Here is a 20,478-nt window from a genome sequence, read left to right on the forward strand (position 1 = left end):
TTTGAGTTGCAATTAGCTTCAGTTAGGTTTGCCCCATATTTTCATTATCCCTCTGTGAAGGATTAGGATGTCAAAAGATATTAAACTTTCGTATCTACTGCGTATCTCTGGCTATAAGATCTATATTCTAGCTCTTGTGGGTATCCTAATTATTACTAAATATTTTTATGGCTTGGTTTCGTGCAAATTGAAAGAATGCTAAAGTAATAGAATTACCATGTTCTAAAAGCCTGTCTGAATGAAAAACTAAAAAGTACTGCATAGAGAATAGATTTTTCTGTATTAGCTTCATGCGTGGACATCCGATGTCAGGTTAACTATGTAGGGTTTTTTGCCTTAAAGTAACTAGAAAATGTGAATCGTGCTTTTAGTGTCCACAGATTAACTTAATCTGCAACAATTTTTCCAAGGAAAACTGTTTATCATATCTCTGCCATCAGCCAGAAACAATGAGATCTGTTGAAAGTAGTGACTTTCAATCTTTTTTGGTTTGCAGATTCTCCCCCCCACCCATGCGCTGCAAGCAGCAATTTGGAATAATGAATTTATATTACCTTTTGCAGACCCTTTTAAAATAGGATTATAGGATGATTCAGGTTGGAAGGGACCATGGGAAGTCATGTAGTCAAACTCCTGCTTAAAACAGGGTCATCTGTGAGGTCAGACCAGGTTATTCAGTGCAGTATCCAGTCAGGTCTTGAAAACCTCCAAGGACTGATATATTCTGAGAAATAATTATTTATTTTTGTAGTAATTTAATTTGCTAGATAGTAACAAGAATCTCCATCTATAGTTTGTGCTTATCATAGGAGGTGACTCCATGTGTTTCAGGATATTCTCACATCCCAACTTTATTGCATCAGTTTGCTGTTTTTAGCAAACAGTTGTAGCATTTACTAGGGGGAGACATTTTACAGAAGTCACTTCGATTAAAATAACAAAAATATTGCTATTAATTACTTATCTGAGACTAAATACAGGCCCTAAAGAAATTATAATCAAAAAATACAGCTTTCTAATTTCTGTGTTTTAGCTATGTGAGGTTTCCTTTCTTACAAGATGACTTGTTTAACTACTACAATTTGTTATATTTTCATTTGATCTCTTACAATCATCAGTGGAACTTAGCAGACTCTTCCCCTTAATTTCCAGCATGTGCATCATTTTCACTATACTTGCAATTCTTTACCTATTGCATTTAAGACCATTTGTATGTCATATTTTACACTTACTGTTAGCACACATTTGAGAGGATTATTGTGGAAGCTTGTGCACACACTTATGTTACCCTTAACATATTTGTTTACAAAAAATATGCTAAGAAAGATGCTTTAAAATTCATATGCATGCAAAGTTATGTGCAGAGTATGTTTACAATTCTGCTTTGGTCAGTTAAGTCTTTGTTACCTAGAAATTCGTTATGCCTAATTTCTTACACTTAAGTCACAAAAAGCAGCAAAGCTTCAGTCAGAAGATGTGAAAATAGTGCACAGTGTCATTCTAGTTAATAATGTTTTTTCAAAAATTGCAGAAGTACCGTCTGTTCCTTTCCATCAGTTCTTCCACCCTGCCAAAATTTTACTGGATTTTAGTCAATGTCAGGTGCCTGGCTAGAATTACATGCAGGGCTTTGAATAATGCTGAAATTAATTCTCTGTAGGAATTAAGAATTCTGGGAATTGCAGCCTTTTAACAAAAGCAGCTTGCTTTTGCTGTGACAAGATACCATTCATTTGAGATCTTAAAAAATGTAAGAGGAAGGAAAATAATGTATATAATATTGTCCCCAAAATGTAAAACCATTAAAAAGGAAGTATTTTAAATTGGCAGTGTCTTAATGAATTATGAACTACTATGTGTTACTTTTTCCATAGAACTAGCTTGAAATATATCATGCCTATGTGGTGCATTTGAGGAGTGTATGCATATGTTTTTGTGGAGAAAAATTCTTAGCATAAAAACTGTTTGACTTTTCTTTATTGAATAAAATTATTTCAGAGCTATTGAAAAAGCCACTATAATATCGATTCCACTAAAACATTGTAGAAATATCCAAAAGCCACTCTTGTGGGTCTGCAGAAGTATTGCTGAAAATTACAAACTGCTGCTGTTTAAGAGTGAGCAGAGGATATAGAAAAAAAAATCATACTCCATATGCAAACACAGAGAGAGCATGTTAATGAAAGGAGAGTGTAGGTATCCTCTGGACCCAATTCCCGGTGTGAGGTATATTTTGGTACTTATCACTGCTGTTTCCACTGGATTTAGTTATTTCTGTAAGCCAGCATATGAAAAGAGTCAAGCCTTGAATATTGTTCACAATATTCCCATCTATTCACAATAAAAGAATATTGAACGGAAGAGTATAGGAACATGAAGGCTTCTAATTTGCAGATGCAGTATTACATACAACTTTAATTCAAGGAATTATGCCTTCTTTGCCATTGCTATTGCAGTCTGTCAGTATTCCATTCATGTCCAGGCTAGTTCAGCAGTGCTCAAACTGGAGGACACAATTTATCTGTTGGAAAAACTTGAAGAGTTTGCTTCACCTAAGCAGGTAGCCAGAGGCCTTGTAAAGCAGTGCTTTTTGTTTTTTCAGAGATTACTTACAGTGTTGGTGAGTTGCATTCAAGTTCGAATGAGTGACCTGCACTCACTGAGCACAGGTGATTGCTAGGAGGGTCTGGAGCAGGGGAGGGAGGGACAGTTTTGCCCAGGGACAGGAGTGAGATGGGAGACCCAGGAGATGTGCTAGGTGAACATTTATGATGGTTCCAAGCAGTACTCAGGAAAAGAGGTCCTCTCCCATAGGCAAGAGTGGCCCACCTTTACTGTCACCTCATTAGCGTGATATGCTGTCTAGGGAAGGAAAAAGGGGACCAAAATCACTGCTTCTCTAACTAGATTAGATTAGGCCTGGGGAGGACAAAACTGAAGACTACAATGTTAGGTTAATTTGGGGACTAAATTGCTTCAAACAAAACTGCTTCTGTTTGATTCTAAAATGTTAAACTTCCCTGCTGAGGTTTCTCACTCCCACTGGGTATTTTTAACAAGTATCAGTTCTCTCTCAATTATAAGCCATACCAACAGCCCTTTCTCCTCAGACGCTGAAAGGGACGCATCTTTTCTTTCTTGAATCCAAGCAACAAGTGGGGAGAAGACAGAATGGAATGAGTGAGGATATTGAGGAGGAAAAAACATGCAATTGGTCTCATGCTTCCTGGGAACAGCAGACGCGGGTAGGTCAAGACATATATTACACATTAATGTAAATTTGTGCACATGCCAGTGGTACAGGTTACAGCACAGCGTAAATACTGAAAGCCTCAATCTCTGTTCTGTTTGCTTTCAATGCTAAACTAGGCCCACAGCTAACGTAACATCATGCAGAGCTCTGCTGCTTTGTACCATCTCACCTCTGGCATTGGCTGTGATTGCCCCAAATGCTTTGACACTGGAGTTGCATTAGCTATTCATGAATTTCCAGGATACTTCTCTGTATCTACAGGTTATAATTTATACGTATTTTTAGCTTCAGATTTTAAAGGTAAGTAGCCAAAATGACTGCTTAAGCAGGATCAGAGCCTATCTCCTATCTGAGAGCCTTTATGGATACGTTACAACTGTGTATTGCAATGTATGCATATGCAACCCTTACATTATTTCCAGCTTTATTTGTATAACACAGCCATTCCTACCAATTCAGAAACAGACTGGACTTCAGGGGAACCTTGCCCAGAAAAGCTGAAAATGAGAGAGAATTTTTGCTGTTCAGAAAAGTACCACATTTCCAAAACCAGGGGTTTGTACCTGTCTCTAGAAGAAAATAAGCTTGAAGCAGTGGGTCTTCACGTGCCTTACTGTACTTAAAGGAGAAAAGAAGGTATCTGAGAAGACAGATCTTTCTTTGGCAGAGAAAGGACAGTTAGAGTTCTCCTAACTGGAAGTTGTCATCTTATGTGTTTTGTTTCTCCACTCATTGGCAGATGTTTAGGGAGCTTTGAATCTCCATAACTATGCAGAGCCTCCCTTATTTGGCCCCATTTCACACTCTTCTGTTTGATAAATACAGACAAACAGAAGGAAATGAAGGACGCCTCTGCGAGCCAAGAAAAGCAGTAAGGGAGGGGACTCCTCCTTCACTTGGAGCAATGCAACAGTCGTCGCTTCTCCCCTCCCCAAATCTCCTTCCCCAGCCCACCTGTTGTGTTCAGTCTCTTGGCATAAATGTGAAATAACAAGTGATGAAATTGGACAAATGCATTTTCTAAATCAATGTTCATGCATTATATTTTTTCATTAATTTTATTTTTAATTTACACCAAACTGTTCTAAATCTAGCATAACACAAATACTTTTTTAGAAAATTTGCCTTTACTTTGTAAAAGATGTTAATATTAGTTATTAGACTGAGACTGAACAGAAGCTGTTAACTCTTACTGTTCAACCCCCCCTCCCCTGCCCAAACCCAGGAAGCTCTTTCCTTTGCTGTTTAGCACTCCTGTTTCAATGGAGTAAAAGCAGGCAGAGATTCTAGGTGGTGCAATGATGCTGTTACCCAGGAGCTGATCCTGCAAGATACTAAACAGCACAGATATCATGGTAGAAGTAAGAGCAGTCAGCAAATTGTGGGATTTGGACCTTTCAAGAGTCAGCACTAGCATAAGGCAGAAGAAAATTTGGTCTTGTATGGAAAGGTTTGGATTCTCTTTTCCCTTACAAACACGTTCAGTTAATTCATTTCTGTATCTTTATATCCAAAGCTAAGAAAGCAGTGCCTTGCTCAGTAATTAACAGTCCCACTAATGTAAATGAGAGGACATTCAGCCACCTTTTTTTAATCTACTGGCTGTGTATGACTGGAAGTGTTATGTATCATTCTGACCCCGCCATGTAACATATGTATCTGTTAATGCAAGGGTCAGCTACTATTGCATTGATCTGTAGCACTGGTTTAGAACAGAGGCTTTAATTTGTTTTTAGTTAAAATTTAACTGCTCACTCACTAATTGGGCCACATGTCAGCTTTTCTGAAATGAGTTCTCTTCCTAGAGGAATTTTACATAAAAGCTTTGTTTAAGATTAGAAAAACATGTGAACACTTTTAAATACTTAAAAGGAGTAATTAAAAGGTCAGTTCCTTCTAAAATAAACACAACATTTGAAGCAGAATAATATTTTAATAAAATTAAATCTAAGTATTCACAAAGCATTATGCACATACAGTACATACTGTATTTAAAGCCTACGGACCTTAAATCATTTTATACTAATGTAGTCAGCTTTGGACACAAGCTAAGCTTACTTGTTTTGTAATAAGAAAGTTTACAATGGTCCTGAAAGTGATTTTACATATATACATATATATATATTTTTATATATATATCTCTCTCTATATATCTATACTCCTACATGTAGGTGTAGGTATATACACACACTTGTGTGTATGTGTGTATATAAATATATACACACATATGTACACACATATGTACATATATACACACATGCACACACACAAAGGAATAGAATATGTGTGTAGTGTGCCTGTGTGTCTGCATACTTATATATCTTGGATGTTTGTGGAGGGACCAGTCAGTCATAAGAGATAACTGCAAACAACAACTGTGATAATTATAAAACAAAAATTTGTAAAGTATTTTTTTATTATACAGAAGAAGAATTTGTATTGAACAAAAGGAACACAGTCTTCTGTATTATATAGAAATTAGATTTATTGCATTTGATTATGTTTATGTGACTGATGAAAAGTGCCTGCCTGTTCATGACAGCTAATGTCTATGATGAGAATTAAAAGAACAAAAAAAAGTACTTAAACAAACTGTTCAATTAATGTGTTTTTGTGGATGTGATATTTTCCAGGATGTGGCCAAGTTTGTCTGTTAAAATATTGCCCTACTTCAACTAGTTTTGAAGGAGGCTAGTTTCTGTGTCTTAGTTGTTTTGAAGACTTGGTTATCTTATTTTTCTCTAGATGCAGAATCATTACCATTGACTATAAAAAGCTCACTATAGGAAGATAACTAAATTTTCAAGTGAGCTAGACGAAGATTTTACCTAAGTTTCAGAGTAGCTTGGTCGAGTAGGAGTCTTTTCTCTATGAATTATTGTTATCAATTGATCTCTTATTTGCTCTGAAGACATACCCACAATAAAGTACTATTTCTGTGAAAGCAGTAAATGGTAATCTCCATGCAACGTAAGCTGTAATTTCAGAACATGCATGTATTTAAAAAAAAGAAAAATATAAGGTGCCTTGAGAATGCTGGCAGTTTTACATTTGGAACATACAGATAGTGTGTGTGTGTGTGTATATATATATATATATATATTTACATCAGGACTGCTCAACTTTACCTTACAAGCTTCAGATTTAGGAAAATATACAGTACTTTTGCATATAATGGTTAATTCCTTGTAGCCCCTGAGTCAAGTATAGAGGATTTTAATACAAAAAAAGGAAAAACAGCCATTAAAAGCACTTACATTTTTATGTGAACTAATGGTATAAAAGTATTATTTCCCAGGAAGACCAGGATCAGAAACATGCCTATGAAGACTCAAGATTCCTACAGTGCTTAGTGAAGATTCTGGCAAGGAAGGGTGCCTAATTGGATGGAGGTAAGTTGTTTTATAATGCTGTGGGGGACACTCTACAGACTTGTCACGTTCTTGATCTAAAAAAGAAGCCAGGTTGTCCTCTGATGCAGTGTTAAGATGCACTCCACTTGAGAGAGATTCTTTGGATTTAAGTTTTGATTTTTCGAGGTCTAGAAATTCAGGACACTGGAAAGGAGAAGAAACAAGGTGGCAATGTTTAAGTAAGTCTCTCGTAGGTTCTTGTTTCTGCTGAAAATTAGCACATTCAGATTGTTATCGGTAAGCCATGTTTGAAAATGAAGCGGTGTGCTGAAATATTATTACATGGTACTGTATTTGATTTAATGTAAGTGAATATGATTCTCTTGATTCATTTGTAAAAGCCTGGGAATCTTGTCCCCTCCTCAGACTTGTTTATGTATCATCAAAATATACATACACATTCTTTCTCAAGGATGGAATATTCCTGAGACGCAATCCAAGAGTGTAGATTTAAACATTCTTGAATTTGCACCACTTCAAAACATAACTCTGGAATTGTATCAGTCCTAACATTATGACAGTTTGGATTGCAGTCTAAGCACTCAGTTCTACTTCACTTTTAAACTCAGAAATTTAAAGAGCAAGTGTGCAATGTGCCTGGTAATGCTAGCAGAGGGTTGCCCTATTTCTGTCCTCACAGAGATACGTGTGTATGCTTTGTGCGGCTGTATGAATGGTTGGCTGACACTTTGAAGAACTACTGCTGCACATTTGCTGCACCGATAATCTTTATGCATGCAAACTGATGCCTTCAGGATGTATTGGACTTACTGTGCCTACATGTGTTCTGGCATATGCATGAGGAATCTGACACATCCAAACACTCTGGATTTACTGGTCATATGCTGCATGATTGATTTGGGAATTCAAGACATGCAGCAGCCTGTTTGGAAATAACATGCCATAACTGGCCGAACTGTTAAACTCCAGAAATCCCAAACAAATTAGGAAAATCATCAAATTCTGTCTGAAATAAATATTGGGGTTGCAAACCTTTATTGGGAAACCCAGGTATGTGGCAGCTCTATATGAGCATATTTTCAGTGGTGGCAATGGCTTTTAGCCCCTCCCACTTGCATATTCATATCGCCGTTGTACTGCATCAGCTGGACTTCTGTGGCCTGTGTATTCAGGAAAACATAGTTGTGGTGTTTCTCAGGACTTCAAGAACTTGGCCTATGGCACATGCACCCATGCTGAGCTGATGCTAGCAGAGTCTTTGTGGTTTAGACCTATGTCCAGTATTTGTCCCTTCTGCTACATCTCTCTGAATGCCATGATGATTAAGTAAATGCAACACTTTATGATTTTAAGATCATTGTTTGGGTTCCTACAACCTTCACAGAAAATGTGGCCTCTGGAACTATGGTATCAAAGTCCATTGTAGAGATACTAAACCAAAATAGTATTTAAAATCTTTTAAACTAGTGAACAAGCACCTAGGTTAGTAAGCATTTTTTCCATCAGAAGCGAACAAGATTAAAAAAACTTTTTTGATCATATTGAACATATACATACCTGAGATGAAGGACTGAAACTTCTGTCTGTTTTAATTGATGCTACAGGATGCAGTTTTTGTATCACCCGGATAGCTGGCTGTTGATACTCTACACCTGCAGTTACCATGCTATAGGCAGGTGGAACGAGTGTTGACTGCCTTTGCAAAAGCTGCAGGATGGTTTGAATATCGGCAGTCATTTGGGATTCAAGCCTAGAGAAGTAACATAAAATCAGTTAACACGTGCTCAAGGATAGATATATTTTAACATATTGATTACAGATGCATTTAGGAGGGATTTCCAGCTTACTCATAAAGCAAGCTATTGCTTATTACGACATGACCGTGTCTTAAATAGGAAAGAACAGAAGAGGGAGTACTGAGCCCTTCCAGTGCTAGCTAGGTCTTTCCTTTGCAGAATGTATTTGCATGCTTGTCTCTGATCTTAATGCATTAAGAATGCACATACATTAAGAATGAGTTCATTGCTGTCCGTTGCGTTTGCAAAAAAAATTAAGCAAGGGGTCAAGATCCTTAGCTGAAAATAACTGGAATACCAATATTCTTGTTATCGAAACTAAATTGGCTGAGGATGTGACACAGTATTTCTGATGTATCTGACAATCAATTCTGACATTCCGAAAGCTAAAAGAATGCAATGAAATGACTAGCAAACCACATTTGTGTTTTTTTCACAGTTCGAAAAAGTAAGATACTTTCAAGATCATTACTTAAAAGAATAATTCAGCCTAAGGCTCTTCACAGTGAACATTTATTCAAGCTTATTCGGACCTCAGCATTAATCTCATCATTTCTGATGTTCAAATTCAATTGCTTTTCCTTTTTCTTTTCCTTTTGATGAGTTTGTGTATGACTTCTGAAACTGTTAAAATAAACCTCTGTGTTAGCCAGAACACTTGTGCTGCTTATGGTTTTCATACTTATGTTGCCATAGCACTGAAATGACTTTGAAATGGCCTTTCCAAGATCATTGACACAGTCAGCAACGGGTAATGCCTATTGTGCCTCCTAACTGCTGGAACGCTACAAAACATACTAAGCCAGATTGTAATATGGATATACAGCCTTATGTATTGCAACTCATCTCCTGACAGAGTAATACAGTTTGTAAACAAACCTTTATGTCAGCAGCCTTTAATGTTGTGAATGTTACAGCTTGGGCTCTCTGCAGCAGCAGAATTGATCCTGTGCTGGCAGATTTCTGCTTTTGCCAGGTGCTTCATTGTTTGATAATATTTTTTATCATGCTGGAGTCATCCATCATTTGTATCACTTATTGTTAAAATGTCTGTGAAATTAATCTGAAATGTGCACCCAAAGGATATTTAGGATGCTGTTTCTTCCTTTACAGGGAGGCTGGTTCTGTGACATCAGCTTTTATAAAAGCTCTTATAATACAAGGCCCAAACCCTGAGATTACAGTCAGTTATGCTCTACTCAGCCTCTTGCTCAGCTCTCTTGGGTTTTTTGCTACTCGCAAGTATGCTGATCTCAACATAAGCATGATGCTGATGCCACAGGGGAAAATATTGCAGCAGCAGGAGCAGGAGCAGCAGCAGCAGCAGCTGCCTCCAGAAAGCTTCCCTCTGCTAAGCTTCAGCCTTAACATCTTTGTGAATAGGGATTTAGCTTTGGAGGACTTTCATCAACAGTTTTCTTTTACTCTGAATTAGCTCTAAAATGGCTCCCCTCTTTGTTAATATTTAATGGTGGTTTCCCAGTATTCTTAGTCAAAGAGTACTTCTGGTAGTCTTTATTCACCATCACTGCACGTATAACTTCTCCCTCCTTTCTCCCGAATTCAAAACAAGCCCAGGTCATGCCACCTAAGGACAAACAAACAGGAGAACCTAGGCGCTTGGCTCAGGCTCTCCATGAAATTCAAATGGCCTAGAGAGGAGAAAGAGAGAGCTCTAGGGACGTATTTCTAGTACAGAAGTTTTCCAGCTTTCTGTATCCATTTGATAAAATGAGTGGCACATCAAGCCTCTAACTTGAGATGGAAAAGCTCAAGAGTAAGTGATGTTGCTTTTTAGTCCAGCAGGGCAGATCTGACATAAGTACAAAAGAATATTGCATGTCATATTGATAGAATAAGATTCATCCAGGCCCCAAATCCTGAAAGCATGAAAAGCTTTAAATATATGAGAAGAGTTACAGGATAAAATGATTTAATCAAATCCATATCTTAGTTTACCAGCAACAATGATATTCTCTCCCTCAAAAAAAAATATTGAGAACTTGTGTAAGATTTTTGTAATCCTTTAGAAAAATTTGAGATATAACCTTGGTTTCAAAAGCTTAAGATTTCAGGAGAAGAAATGAAAGTGAAAGACTACATCCCCTCTTGCTGAGGATCATGCAGATGTTTAGCTATGTGGCATATACAGTTACTTAGATACTTGACTGTACTGCAATTAGAAATTATAGCGATTTAGGCTTACATGTTAAAAATGTCTTTTTAATGTACTCTATTGTATTCAGAAATGAAAAATACTGTGGTTTGATTGGCTTATAGTAGATCAAAGAAGCAATATGCAGTTAACCTGGCTTTAAACTGATTGCTAAAATATACAGCGCAGTATGCCAATGAACAGCTACTAAAATATAATTACGGCTGAATGCGTGTCATAGTATTTGTCATGGAAAAAATTTGAAAGTAATGGAATTTCAGAGCAAAAATAATAAGCCACAGACCTGAGCATAGGGCAATTCAAAATTAGGTGAAATTATATGGTAAATTATAGAGTATGATAGATCAAAATTCTGTAACCATATTTTTAAGATGTCATAAGCTATGCTGCTTAGCTGCCAGCAAAGAGTAGTATATTAGATACCAAAAGGGAGAAGGAGAAAGAAGATACATTTTATTAAGCAAAGGTAACTTATGCTTTCTGAAAAAGAAAGTGACTGTTTTCTATTGTAGCAGGTATAAGTATTATGCCTTTGTGTAATCCCATGTCTGCTTATTATAGAGACAATTGCAAAAGAAGTTAATTCATCAAAAAGGGAAGATGTGCTGCTTAGCTGCCAGCAAAGAGTAGTATATTAGATACCAAAAGGGAGAAGGAGAAAGAAGATACATTTTATTAAGCAAAGGTAACTTATGCTTTCTGAAAAAGAAAGTGACTGTTTTCTATTGTAGCAGGTATAAGTATTATGCCTTTGTGTAATCCCATGTCTGCTTATTATAGAGACAATTGCAAAAGAAGTTAATTCATCAAAAAGGGAAGATGTCTGCAATATAAATGCTCTCTTTTCAAAAGGTTTACTTTGTGTCTCCAGGGAAAATCAGTACTTCTAAGATATTCAAAATTCCCATTTTGTGGACATGTAAATCTCTAGGAATCACTGTTAAGGCAACGACATTCTGGGTGAGGTGTGATTTAAGTTTCATGAGTTTAGGTGCTTCACTAAGGTGTGCAGGGTAAGAAGGTAGTCTCCTAAGCTACCTATAGAGTCAACTGAGGAGAAAGGCTCTTCTCCAAGGCAATTTAGAGCAACTAATGTGGGTACCTAGAGGTAAGTGACATGAATATTCTGTCAGCGAATCAAAAATTTTGTACCCAGCAGTCCAAGGATAGGATTTGCCAAGAATTTGGAGGGCTGAATTTAGGTGATGTTTAGGCTACTAAAATTTCATATAGACACCAATGTGATATTCCCATTTGGCATATTTCTGTACTTTTGAGCTTCTGAAGATATGAATGCTTTTGGAAACTTCCTGCCCAAATCATTCCTCCTATAGCTTCACTAACAGCAATTGGATTATGGACCCTTTCACGCGTATCTTTTGTTTTTACAATATCTTTTTTTTTTTACCTGTTGAGTTGTTCCTGAAGTATATCTAATCGATTCTCCACTTCCCCATATATAAAGTCACTTTCAGTTTCGCAGATGCCCCATGTAACATGGGGTAATGCTGACTGACTAGGGGAGTCCTGGTAATCCCTGATGTTCTCCTGCTCCCAGTTTCTTTTGTCAGTGATATCTGATGAAAAACAAAATAAAACAAAGTATGGATTTTTGTACGTGCTGATAGAGAAAGGTTGGTGACCGTGATGAGCATAACCACTTGGTACTGGGGAATTAACAGAGAGTTTCATATTGAGTCAAACATCCCACTTACCACTGTCTCTCAAAACTTTGAATGTTAATTTGGTATGCAGGTACACTGCCTGAGCAAGAGTCTTTCTTCTTTACCACTATTTAAGGAAAGATAATAGCAGTCATATCGAAAACTTATAAAATTCTAAGATAATGATAGCAACACGCTAATATTTTGAAGCCATAGATAAACAAAGCAGCTTTATTTAGTCAACATCACCACAGTTCTGCCACTTAATGGCTCCTATTTCTTTAGTTTTTTATTTGTTTTTACTGAGTTTTCTCAGACCTTTTTAGCAAATTATTATTCTCCATCAAAACTGGAAATACTTGCTCTAAGCTAAGTGTTCTATTACATGATGTACTTGAATGTCTTTGTTTGTTTGTTTCAGACACCTGGCTAAGATCTCTTCTCTTGCCCTTGAATGTACCATTTAAAGAGTATTTACATTTTAGCCATTTTTGGTTTAAAAAAAGGACTTGCTGCACTGCATTTACAGCATGTGGAATACATTGCGGTGCACACTGTAGAGAAAGTTCCCAGACCTCAGCTAGCTGCCTTTCTTATCAATAACTCTAACGCTACCTGCCTTAACAAGCCTTGTAAAGAGTAGTATGTTTTCTCTGAGACAGAGGCCATTTAACACAAGCTTGCAAAGGGATACTGGTTATTATTTTCCAGAGGAAATTGATTTTCACTGATGTAGCTGTTAGCATCACTACTCTCCAGCCCAGCCCTTATGTTGCTGTGTAAAGCATGTTTTAGAGACTCTCACAATTCCTGCGGGGTGAAAGGTGTCAGTTCATTTTGTTTAATACTTTGTGACTCTTAAGAGAATGAAAAACTCTGCAGTTGCTGGGTCAGTCAGAAAGTCACTTTAATACTAATTGAAGCTTTGTAGTAAAGAATACATCTATTTTTTTTCTATTTGAATGACAAGCAAAATATTGGATTAAGATATTGGAAACAGATTTTCTACAAGATTAAAAAAAACCAAAATGCATAATTAGGATCATACTTCAAAGTTTCAGCTAGCTTGGTGAATTTAGTCCCTATTCTAATCCTTTATATTTTATATGAAATATATCAAGTATAGAAAATTATACTCTTTATATATGAGTCATTTATTTATCTCCTGCCCTTTGTAAAAAGTGACTACTGCTGTTCCCACCTGGTACCAGCCCTGCTCAAGGTCCATCCTACTTGTCTCTCCCAGTTCTTGGATCTCTGTTATCAAACACTGCAACTTAATATCAAACATAACTGTGGGGCACTCCCTCCCTTTGCTCACTTTTCTGGCTTAAGCTATTTCTTCCTTCCTCTTTCAATTTGCTTAACTTACACCTCTGTGCATTTCTTAATTAGTTTACATTCCTGGCTTCAGGCTGTTTCTTCCATTCATTAAACTCTGGTGCAATGTTACATATCATTTATCATGAGATGTATTAGTTGCACATACTCTTATTTGATATAGAATGATTATCTTTCTGTGAGCTTTGCAAAGCCTACCAGTGACATATTTAGGACGAATACTGATTTTTCTACATGTATGTACCCCCCACCCTCAGCCTTTGTTACTCTGAGGAATTCTGTTGTTACATGAACAGTCAATAATTGCTTAGTACCACTCAAATTCACTTACTCCGCAGTGAAAAAAAGTGTGTTAAAACTTTAACACCTGTTCAGTACAATCCACATTAGGGTCATATAAAGCATTTGCAATTGTTTAGCTACATTAAGTTATAGAATGCATTAAATGTTCTTGTTGTGCTCTGACTGCTGCCTCAGCATACCACTGGACAAAGTCCTTGACTGCTTGTAAGGTGGCAGCCACTGATGTAGGAGCAGCTGGGTTTGAATCCCACGTCCCTCGGTTGTCCCTGAATGGTTTGCTCAGAGCTTCTCCTCACACTTCCCTGTAATTCTTGGCACTGCGTGCTGGTAACTCGGCATAGTTTACATTCATTTCACACTTCTGAATTTTTTTTAAGCAACCATAGCAGCCAGAGCCATGTTTCAAAGAAAGAAGAAAAAATCAGAGCGTGGCTGACATACGAGAGGTTTGTCCAAATGTTATTAGCCAATCCTTTTCAAACACATCATCTTTGAGCAGTGTTGCTCTCAGTAAAGAAATGATAAAAAAAAGGGGGTGGTGGTGGTGGCAATGACATTTCCTGCTCAGATTTAGTGTTTCAAGTAGATTTATCCAGGAAGGGGAGCGCTCACTACATGACTCTAAGCAGAGAAAGAAACCTCCTTTTTTTAAATCAGAGAAAGGTGCTTACTGTGTTGTCTGATCTTTGGTTAGCAGGTGGTAGAAGGTTTCCTGGAGCTGTAGAGAGTGTTTGGACTTCATATGACATGACCTGATTTTATGCACTGAACAGAAGGAAGGGGAAGGAGATGTCATCTCGGTACCCAGAAACCTATTCAGCTTCTCAGCCCACTTAAGCCAACAGAAGGAAAGAGCAAAACACTGTCAGAGAAGCATGTCATTTGGATTTAGCTGGCACACATGGCTCTATTTTTAGTGTCCAAGGAAGTAGCAAAGCTTTCACCAAAGTTTAGGGAGCAAACTTCAACAAATTCAGGGGTGAAATTTTAAACTATGCCTGTGGGTACAATGGATATTGTAAATCCAGTGGATTTACTTTTAGACAGTGAATTTCAGGAATAGAAACTAATAATATAGGCCATTTATTTCACTGCTTTTTAATGTCCAGCAGAACCAAGTTGTTAGGTTTTCTATATAATAAATCATTTGGTAGAACTACATGTTTTCCCATGCCCTGGCATAGCCCAGGGGAATCACAGATTTATTTTGTCCCACAATATGTATTTGTAGACTATTACATTAAATATTTAATTTGTGACAAAGCAAATAAGTTGGCACTCAGATTGTGAAATACATTCATATACTATATGGGATATCAGACTGTACTGCTCTAAGCATCTTTTCAGATACTTCCACCTGTATGAATATCCTAGAAAGGCCCAAAAGCAGTTACAATTTTATAACCAATTATGGTCTTCCAGGGATTGAAGAATCCCAGGCTGAGAACTAAATCAATAAATGTATAACTTTGTTCAAGAATCAATCTTATGGCCCGAATACTGACCGAGTGAGAATAGAAAATAGCATTTTTCTTCAGCATATGGCTTAGCAGCTACAGAAAAATTATCAAGTCTTCTCATAAGACACAAATGATTTAAATGATATTAAGAGTTGCATTTCAGGATTCAGAGAAGTTTGCAGAGTTTCTGCTCACATTACTAAATACCTTATTAATAGTCCTTCCATTCATGGACAGTAATGACCAAAACTTAAACCAAACTAAAGATAATTAAGGATATATTGGTCACACTGGTAATCAATCGTGGTAAGTTTATATAAGTTCATTTATATGCAAGAATTATAAGCTACCGTAATATATAAAGATTATAAACATACCTACATATCTACATATAGAGTTTATTTCAGAATTTCATTATGTTCATAACTACTTTTAGAGTAAATTAAAGCCAATCTCTAATTAATAGCAGGAATGAGAATTTAGTTTAAAACATACATATCAATCAAATCTGATCTTATTTTATTGCAATCAAAGTTTTTATGAAAGTTTCAAGAAAGGTAATGAGCTTTCAAACACATTATCAGAAGTGCAGAGTTACAAAGCAGAAAAAAGAATGTGGTCTTAATCAAAATATATAACCTTTAGGCGTGCTAAATTTAGCTCAAATAAAATCCGTAATAGGTTGCCTTGGAAAATGTTGCTATAGCTGCAAGGACACATTTCTGGCTACCAGCAGAAGAAAGGTAAGCTTTCAAATTGCAGTATGTATGCAACAAGTTTGTATGGCTCAGATTTACATGACCCTAGCCAAAGAAGACCAGGCTTCACATATTCATACCTTTGAAATATAAAAATGTATTGTTTGGTCTGATTAATCATTAGGATAGTATAAAATTAGAATTGAAAAGCCTAAAGTTTATTGAATGATGGTTAAATGGTTAATTGCCCCAACAGGAAAAAAAACTGCTGAGGAAAACAGCATTAAACACTAAATACATAGTTCTTCCTTTCATACTGAAACAATTACAAACTTTGAGCAATATTTGAATCGTATGTTTATTATTTCATTATTTTCCCTTCATATCAATGAGAAGATTTTAGTGTATTAGAAGTCATTTTAATTATGTGGTTTAACTCTATGTAAAATTAACTTAGATTGCTTAATCATTGTTGATAATTTGTCATATAAAAAAGGCCAAATCTTTGCTCTTGCATTTTACTTACTGAAGCCAAGATTTGTTCTGCGTGATGTAACGGCATTCCTGTTAACCAACTCATGCAGCAAAATGGGATAGCCTTCTTTCAAGCTATTATGAATTTCTTTAACTGAATTTTGTTCGTCCATTGTGAATATAGGGAAAAAGCTAATTACCTGAAAACATTTCAGGCTTTCTTTTGTGTGACCGTCACTAGATTTATTTAACTCTCATTGTCTACGTAGGATTTTGTACTGCCACCAAACCCTGACTTATCAAGCTCTCCTTGAGGGACCCTTTACTGCTTTGAATCCAGTTTTCATACATGGGCATGGAAAAGTGAGGTCCATTACTAGTGGACAATTTTAAAGATTTTGTTTAAATGACTTTTCTAAGGCAATTCAGTTACAAGATGATTCATTAATGAAGCCTAGAATAGCCTTTTGGAGGTCCTTACTCCAGTCTCACAGCCAGTGTAGTACACTATATTAATCCTCTTGAGAAATTTTTTGATCCAAAATAGTTTTTCTATTTACTGTCTCATGAAACACTTACAAAAGTAACTACTGTATAAATAATCAATAGAATCACTCAGAAAATGACTTCTGGCAATCACACCAAAAAAGATGACTACTCAAATTTTGCAAAATAGCACTTAATTACCTTTGCAAGAATTGCTTCTTTTTTCAATAAGAATATCTGCTGCTGCATGAACCATTTCTTCAATGTCAACCTCTGTGGTTTTCCCTGTTACAGTTGGATAATCAGCCATCCCAGAGAAGAGGGGTTTTTGCTCATCTTCAATGGACGACACAAAAGATGATGATCCACTTCTTTTCTCTTCAAAGTGTTTCTTGGTAGATTGATAATATCTGGTGGTGTCCCCTGAGTGTTCAGGATCACTTTGATTATTCTCATTGAAGTAACCTGTTAAACAGAAAGAGTTGTATCCAATAACATGCAGTTCATGAGATTGTGTTCAAGTTTATTCTGACTGAGCATGGAGACTATTCTTATATCAGTTAGGAAGTTCGCTGTCTATTAGAATAATATTACTTTAAAGCCTTTCCTGATTCCTGTGTCAGAGAAGACGTATTAATCTCTTGAGGTCCCGGAAGACAATTGCAAGTATACAGTAAGGATTTGTAGTCCATAAACCAGAATTCATTATGCAAAAGGTTTCTTATTTCAAAGCAACAAAAGTTTGGTCCAACAGAGCCTTCATATTTACTCCTTTTTTTTTTCCCGGTGAGGATTATATTTGAGAAAACTTTATATTCTGTAAGTAATGGATCAAAGTCTGGGTACATATTAAAGAAATAAAATTATTATTTCCTTTCCTCTTCTGATTTTCCATATCCTTGGGCACTTCTCATAAACCTGACAGGCTAACAGTCATGGATGTCAGACTCAGTATCAGAACTACCTGTTTAAATTATGCCCACATAACAGCATCTTTATTGATTATTCTTTGCCCATCTAAATAAAGGGCATATTTTTCCATGCTCATTACTGTCATATCTATATATAGGACTGATATGGGAGACAGAAGTCCTTTTGATACAAAAAGAAGGGAATTGCCAATCTGCCTTTCTGGGAGCATCTCAGAAATAACTTTCCAAAGAATTCCAAATTCATTAGGCTTTAAAGTTAATTGCAATTCTCTGATCATCATCCATTCTTTTGGGTAAGAAAAGTACATAACACAGTGTAGTATATATGGTAAGAGAGTACCAGTTAAGTTCAGAATTAATCTTTCATTAATTATATTCAAGTTTTGAGGTAAGGAATAGCAAGTTCAGTCCTCTTGGGACGTGGCAAATAAAACTACAGATATAAAGCAGGTGTCTTTAAAAACACGTATTATAAACAAGTTAAATAAGATTTAAACTCAAGAACAATTATTTGTGAATATAGAGAACTCCTGATCTGTCTTCAGCATAAATTTGAAGCTAATTTCAAAACCAGTATTTGGTTTTACCTATTTTTAACTGAAATGTCAAGATAATTCCAGTTCTGGTATTTATTTTAAACACATTTTAGCAGGCTAGTCTACACAACATATAAATACTGTAACTAGTTTGCATTAACTTCCTGGGGAGACAGCATGATTTCCCATCTGCTTTGTGCTAATTACTAATCAACATAGCGCTGGAATGTCTGTGGTCTTTACAGACTACAGCAGTGGTTAGTACAAAATTCAATACATTCCCATGGTTTCTTCTCTGTTTTCTGATCACTATTTATATAGAAATGAAACTGTGGCCTCGTCTAATCTTCTTTATCTGCATACAGAGGGAATGCAATACAGGCATACCTTGGAGATACTGCAGTTTCAGTTCCACCTCAGTAAAGCGAATATCGCAATAAAGCAAGTCACACGAATTTTTTGGTTTCCCAGTGCATATAAAAGTTATGTTTACACTATACTGTAGTCTATTGAGTGTGAAATAGCATTATGTCTAAAAAACCAATGTACATATCTTAATTAAAAAATACTTTATTGCTAAAAAATGCTAACCATCATCTGAGCCTTCAGTGAGTAGTAATCTTTTTTGCTGATGGAGGGTCTTGCCTTGATGTTGATGGCTGCTGACTGATCAGGGTGGTGGTTGGTGAAGGTTGGGGTGGCTGTGGCAATTTCTTAAAATAAGACAACAATGCAGTTTGCTGCGTTGATTGACTCTTTCTTTCATGAAGGATTTCTCTGTAGCATGCAATGCTGTTTGATAGCATTTTACTCACAATAGAACTTCTGTCAAAATTGGAGTCAGTCCTCTCAAACCCTGCCACTGCTTTATCAACTAAGTTTATGTAATATTCTAAGTCCTTTGTTGTCATTTCAACAATGTTCACAGCATCTTCAGCAGGAGTAGATTCCATCTCAAGAAACCACTTTCTTTGCCCATCCATAAGAAGCAATTCCTCATCTGTTAAAGTTTTATCATGAGATTGCAGCAATTCAGTCACATCTTCAGGTTCTACTTCTAATTCTAGTTCTCTTGCTATTTCTACCACATCTGCAGTTATTTCCTCCACTGAAGTCTCGAACTCCTCAAAATCATCCATGGGGGTTGGGATCAACTTCTTCCAAACTCCTGTTAATGTTGAAATTTTGACCTCCTCCCATGAATCACAGATGTTCTTAATGGTATCTAGAATGGTGAATCCCTTCCAGAAGGTTTTCAACTTACTTTGCCCGGACCCATCAGAGGAATCACTACCTATGACAGCTATAGCCTTATGAAATGTATTTCTTAAATAATAAGACTTGAAAGTCAAAATTACTCCTTGACCCATGGGCTGCAGAATGGATATTGTGTTAGCAGGCATGAAAACAACATTAATCTCATTGTACATCTCCATCAGAGCTCTTGGGTGACCAGGTGCACTGTCAATGAGCAGTAATATTTTGAAAATACTCTTTTTTTCTGAGCAGTAGGTCTCCACAGTGGGCTTAAAATATTCAGTAAACCATGCTGTAAACAGATATGCTGTCATCCAGGCTTTGTTGTTCCATTTATAGAGCACAGGCAGAGTAGATTTAGCATAATTCTTAAGGGCCCTAGGATTTTCAGAATGGTAAATGAGCATTGGCTTCAACTTAAAGTCACCAGCTGCATTAGCCCCTAACAAGAGAGTCAGCCTGTCCTTTGAAGCTTTGAGGGCAGGCATTGACTTCTCCTCTCTAGCTATGAAAGTCCTAGATGTCATCTTCTTCCAATATAAGGCTGTTTCATCTACATTGAAAATCTGTTGTTTAGTGTACCCACCTTCATCAATTATCTTAGCTATATCTTCTGGATAACTTGCTGCAGCTTCTACATCAGCACTTGCTGCTTCACCTTGCACTTTTATGTTATGGAGATGGCTTCTTTCCCTAAACCTCATGAACCAACCTCTGCTAGCTTCAAA

The 20,478-nt window shown here is 36.5% G+C and overlaps 1 protein-coding gene and 1 long non-coding RNA gene across 2 annotated transcripts in view; one reads left to right on the forward strand and one right to left on the reverse strand.

Moving 5' to 3' along the window:
• Positions 1-6,540: 6,540 nt before the first annotated feature.
• Positions 6,541-20,478, reverse strand: part of KCNH7 (potassium voltage-gated channel subfamily H member 7) — a 244,636-nt gene continuing 230,698 nt past the window's right edge. The window contains exons 13-16 of the mRNA XM_026094388.2: positions 17,227-17,490; positions 12,008-12,176; positions 8,185-8,377; positions 6,541-6,810 (exon numbers count right to left, since the gene is read on the reverse strand). Coding sequence (XP_025950173.2) covers positions 6,541-6,810; positions 8,185-8,377; positions 12,008-12,176; positions 17,227-17,490 — 896 coding nt within the window. The remainder of the gene's footprint in view (positions 6,811-8,184; positions 8,378-12,007; positions 12,177-17,226; positions 17,491-20,478) is intronic.
• On the forward strand, positions 6,577-9,078 carry LOC112979906 (uncharacterized). Its single transcript, XR_003258292.2, has 2 exons — positions 6,577-6,645; positions 8,863-9,078. It is a non-coding gene; the product is annotated as an uncharacterized LOC112979906 (long non-coding RNA).

This window comes from Dromaius novaehollandiae, chromosome 7 (genome assembly GCF_036370855.1).
Source record: "Dromaius novaehollandiae isolate bDroNov1 chromosome 7, bDroNov1.hap1, whole genome shotgun sequence".
In the NCBI taxonomy this organism is placed as follows: Eukaryota; Metazoa; Chordata; class Aves; order Casuariiformes; family Dromaiidae; genus Dromaius; species Dromaius novaehollandiae.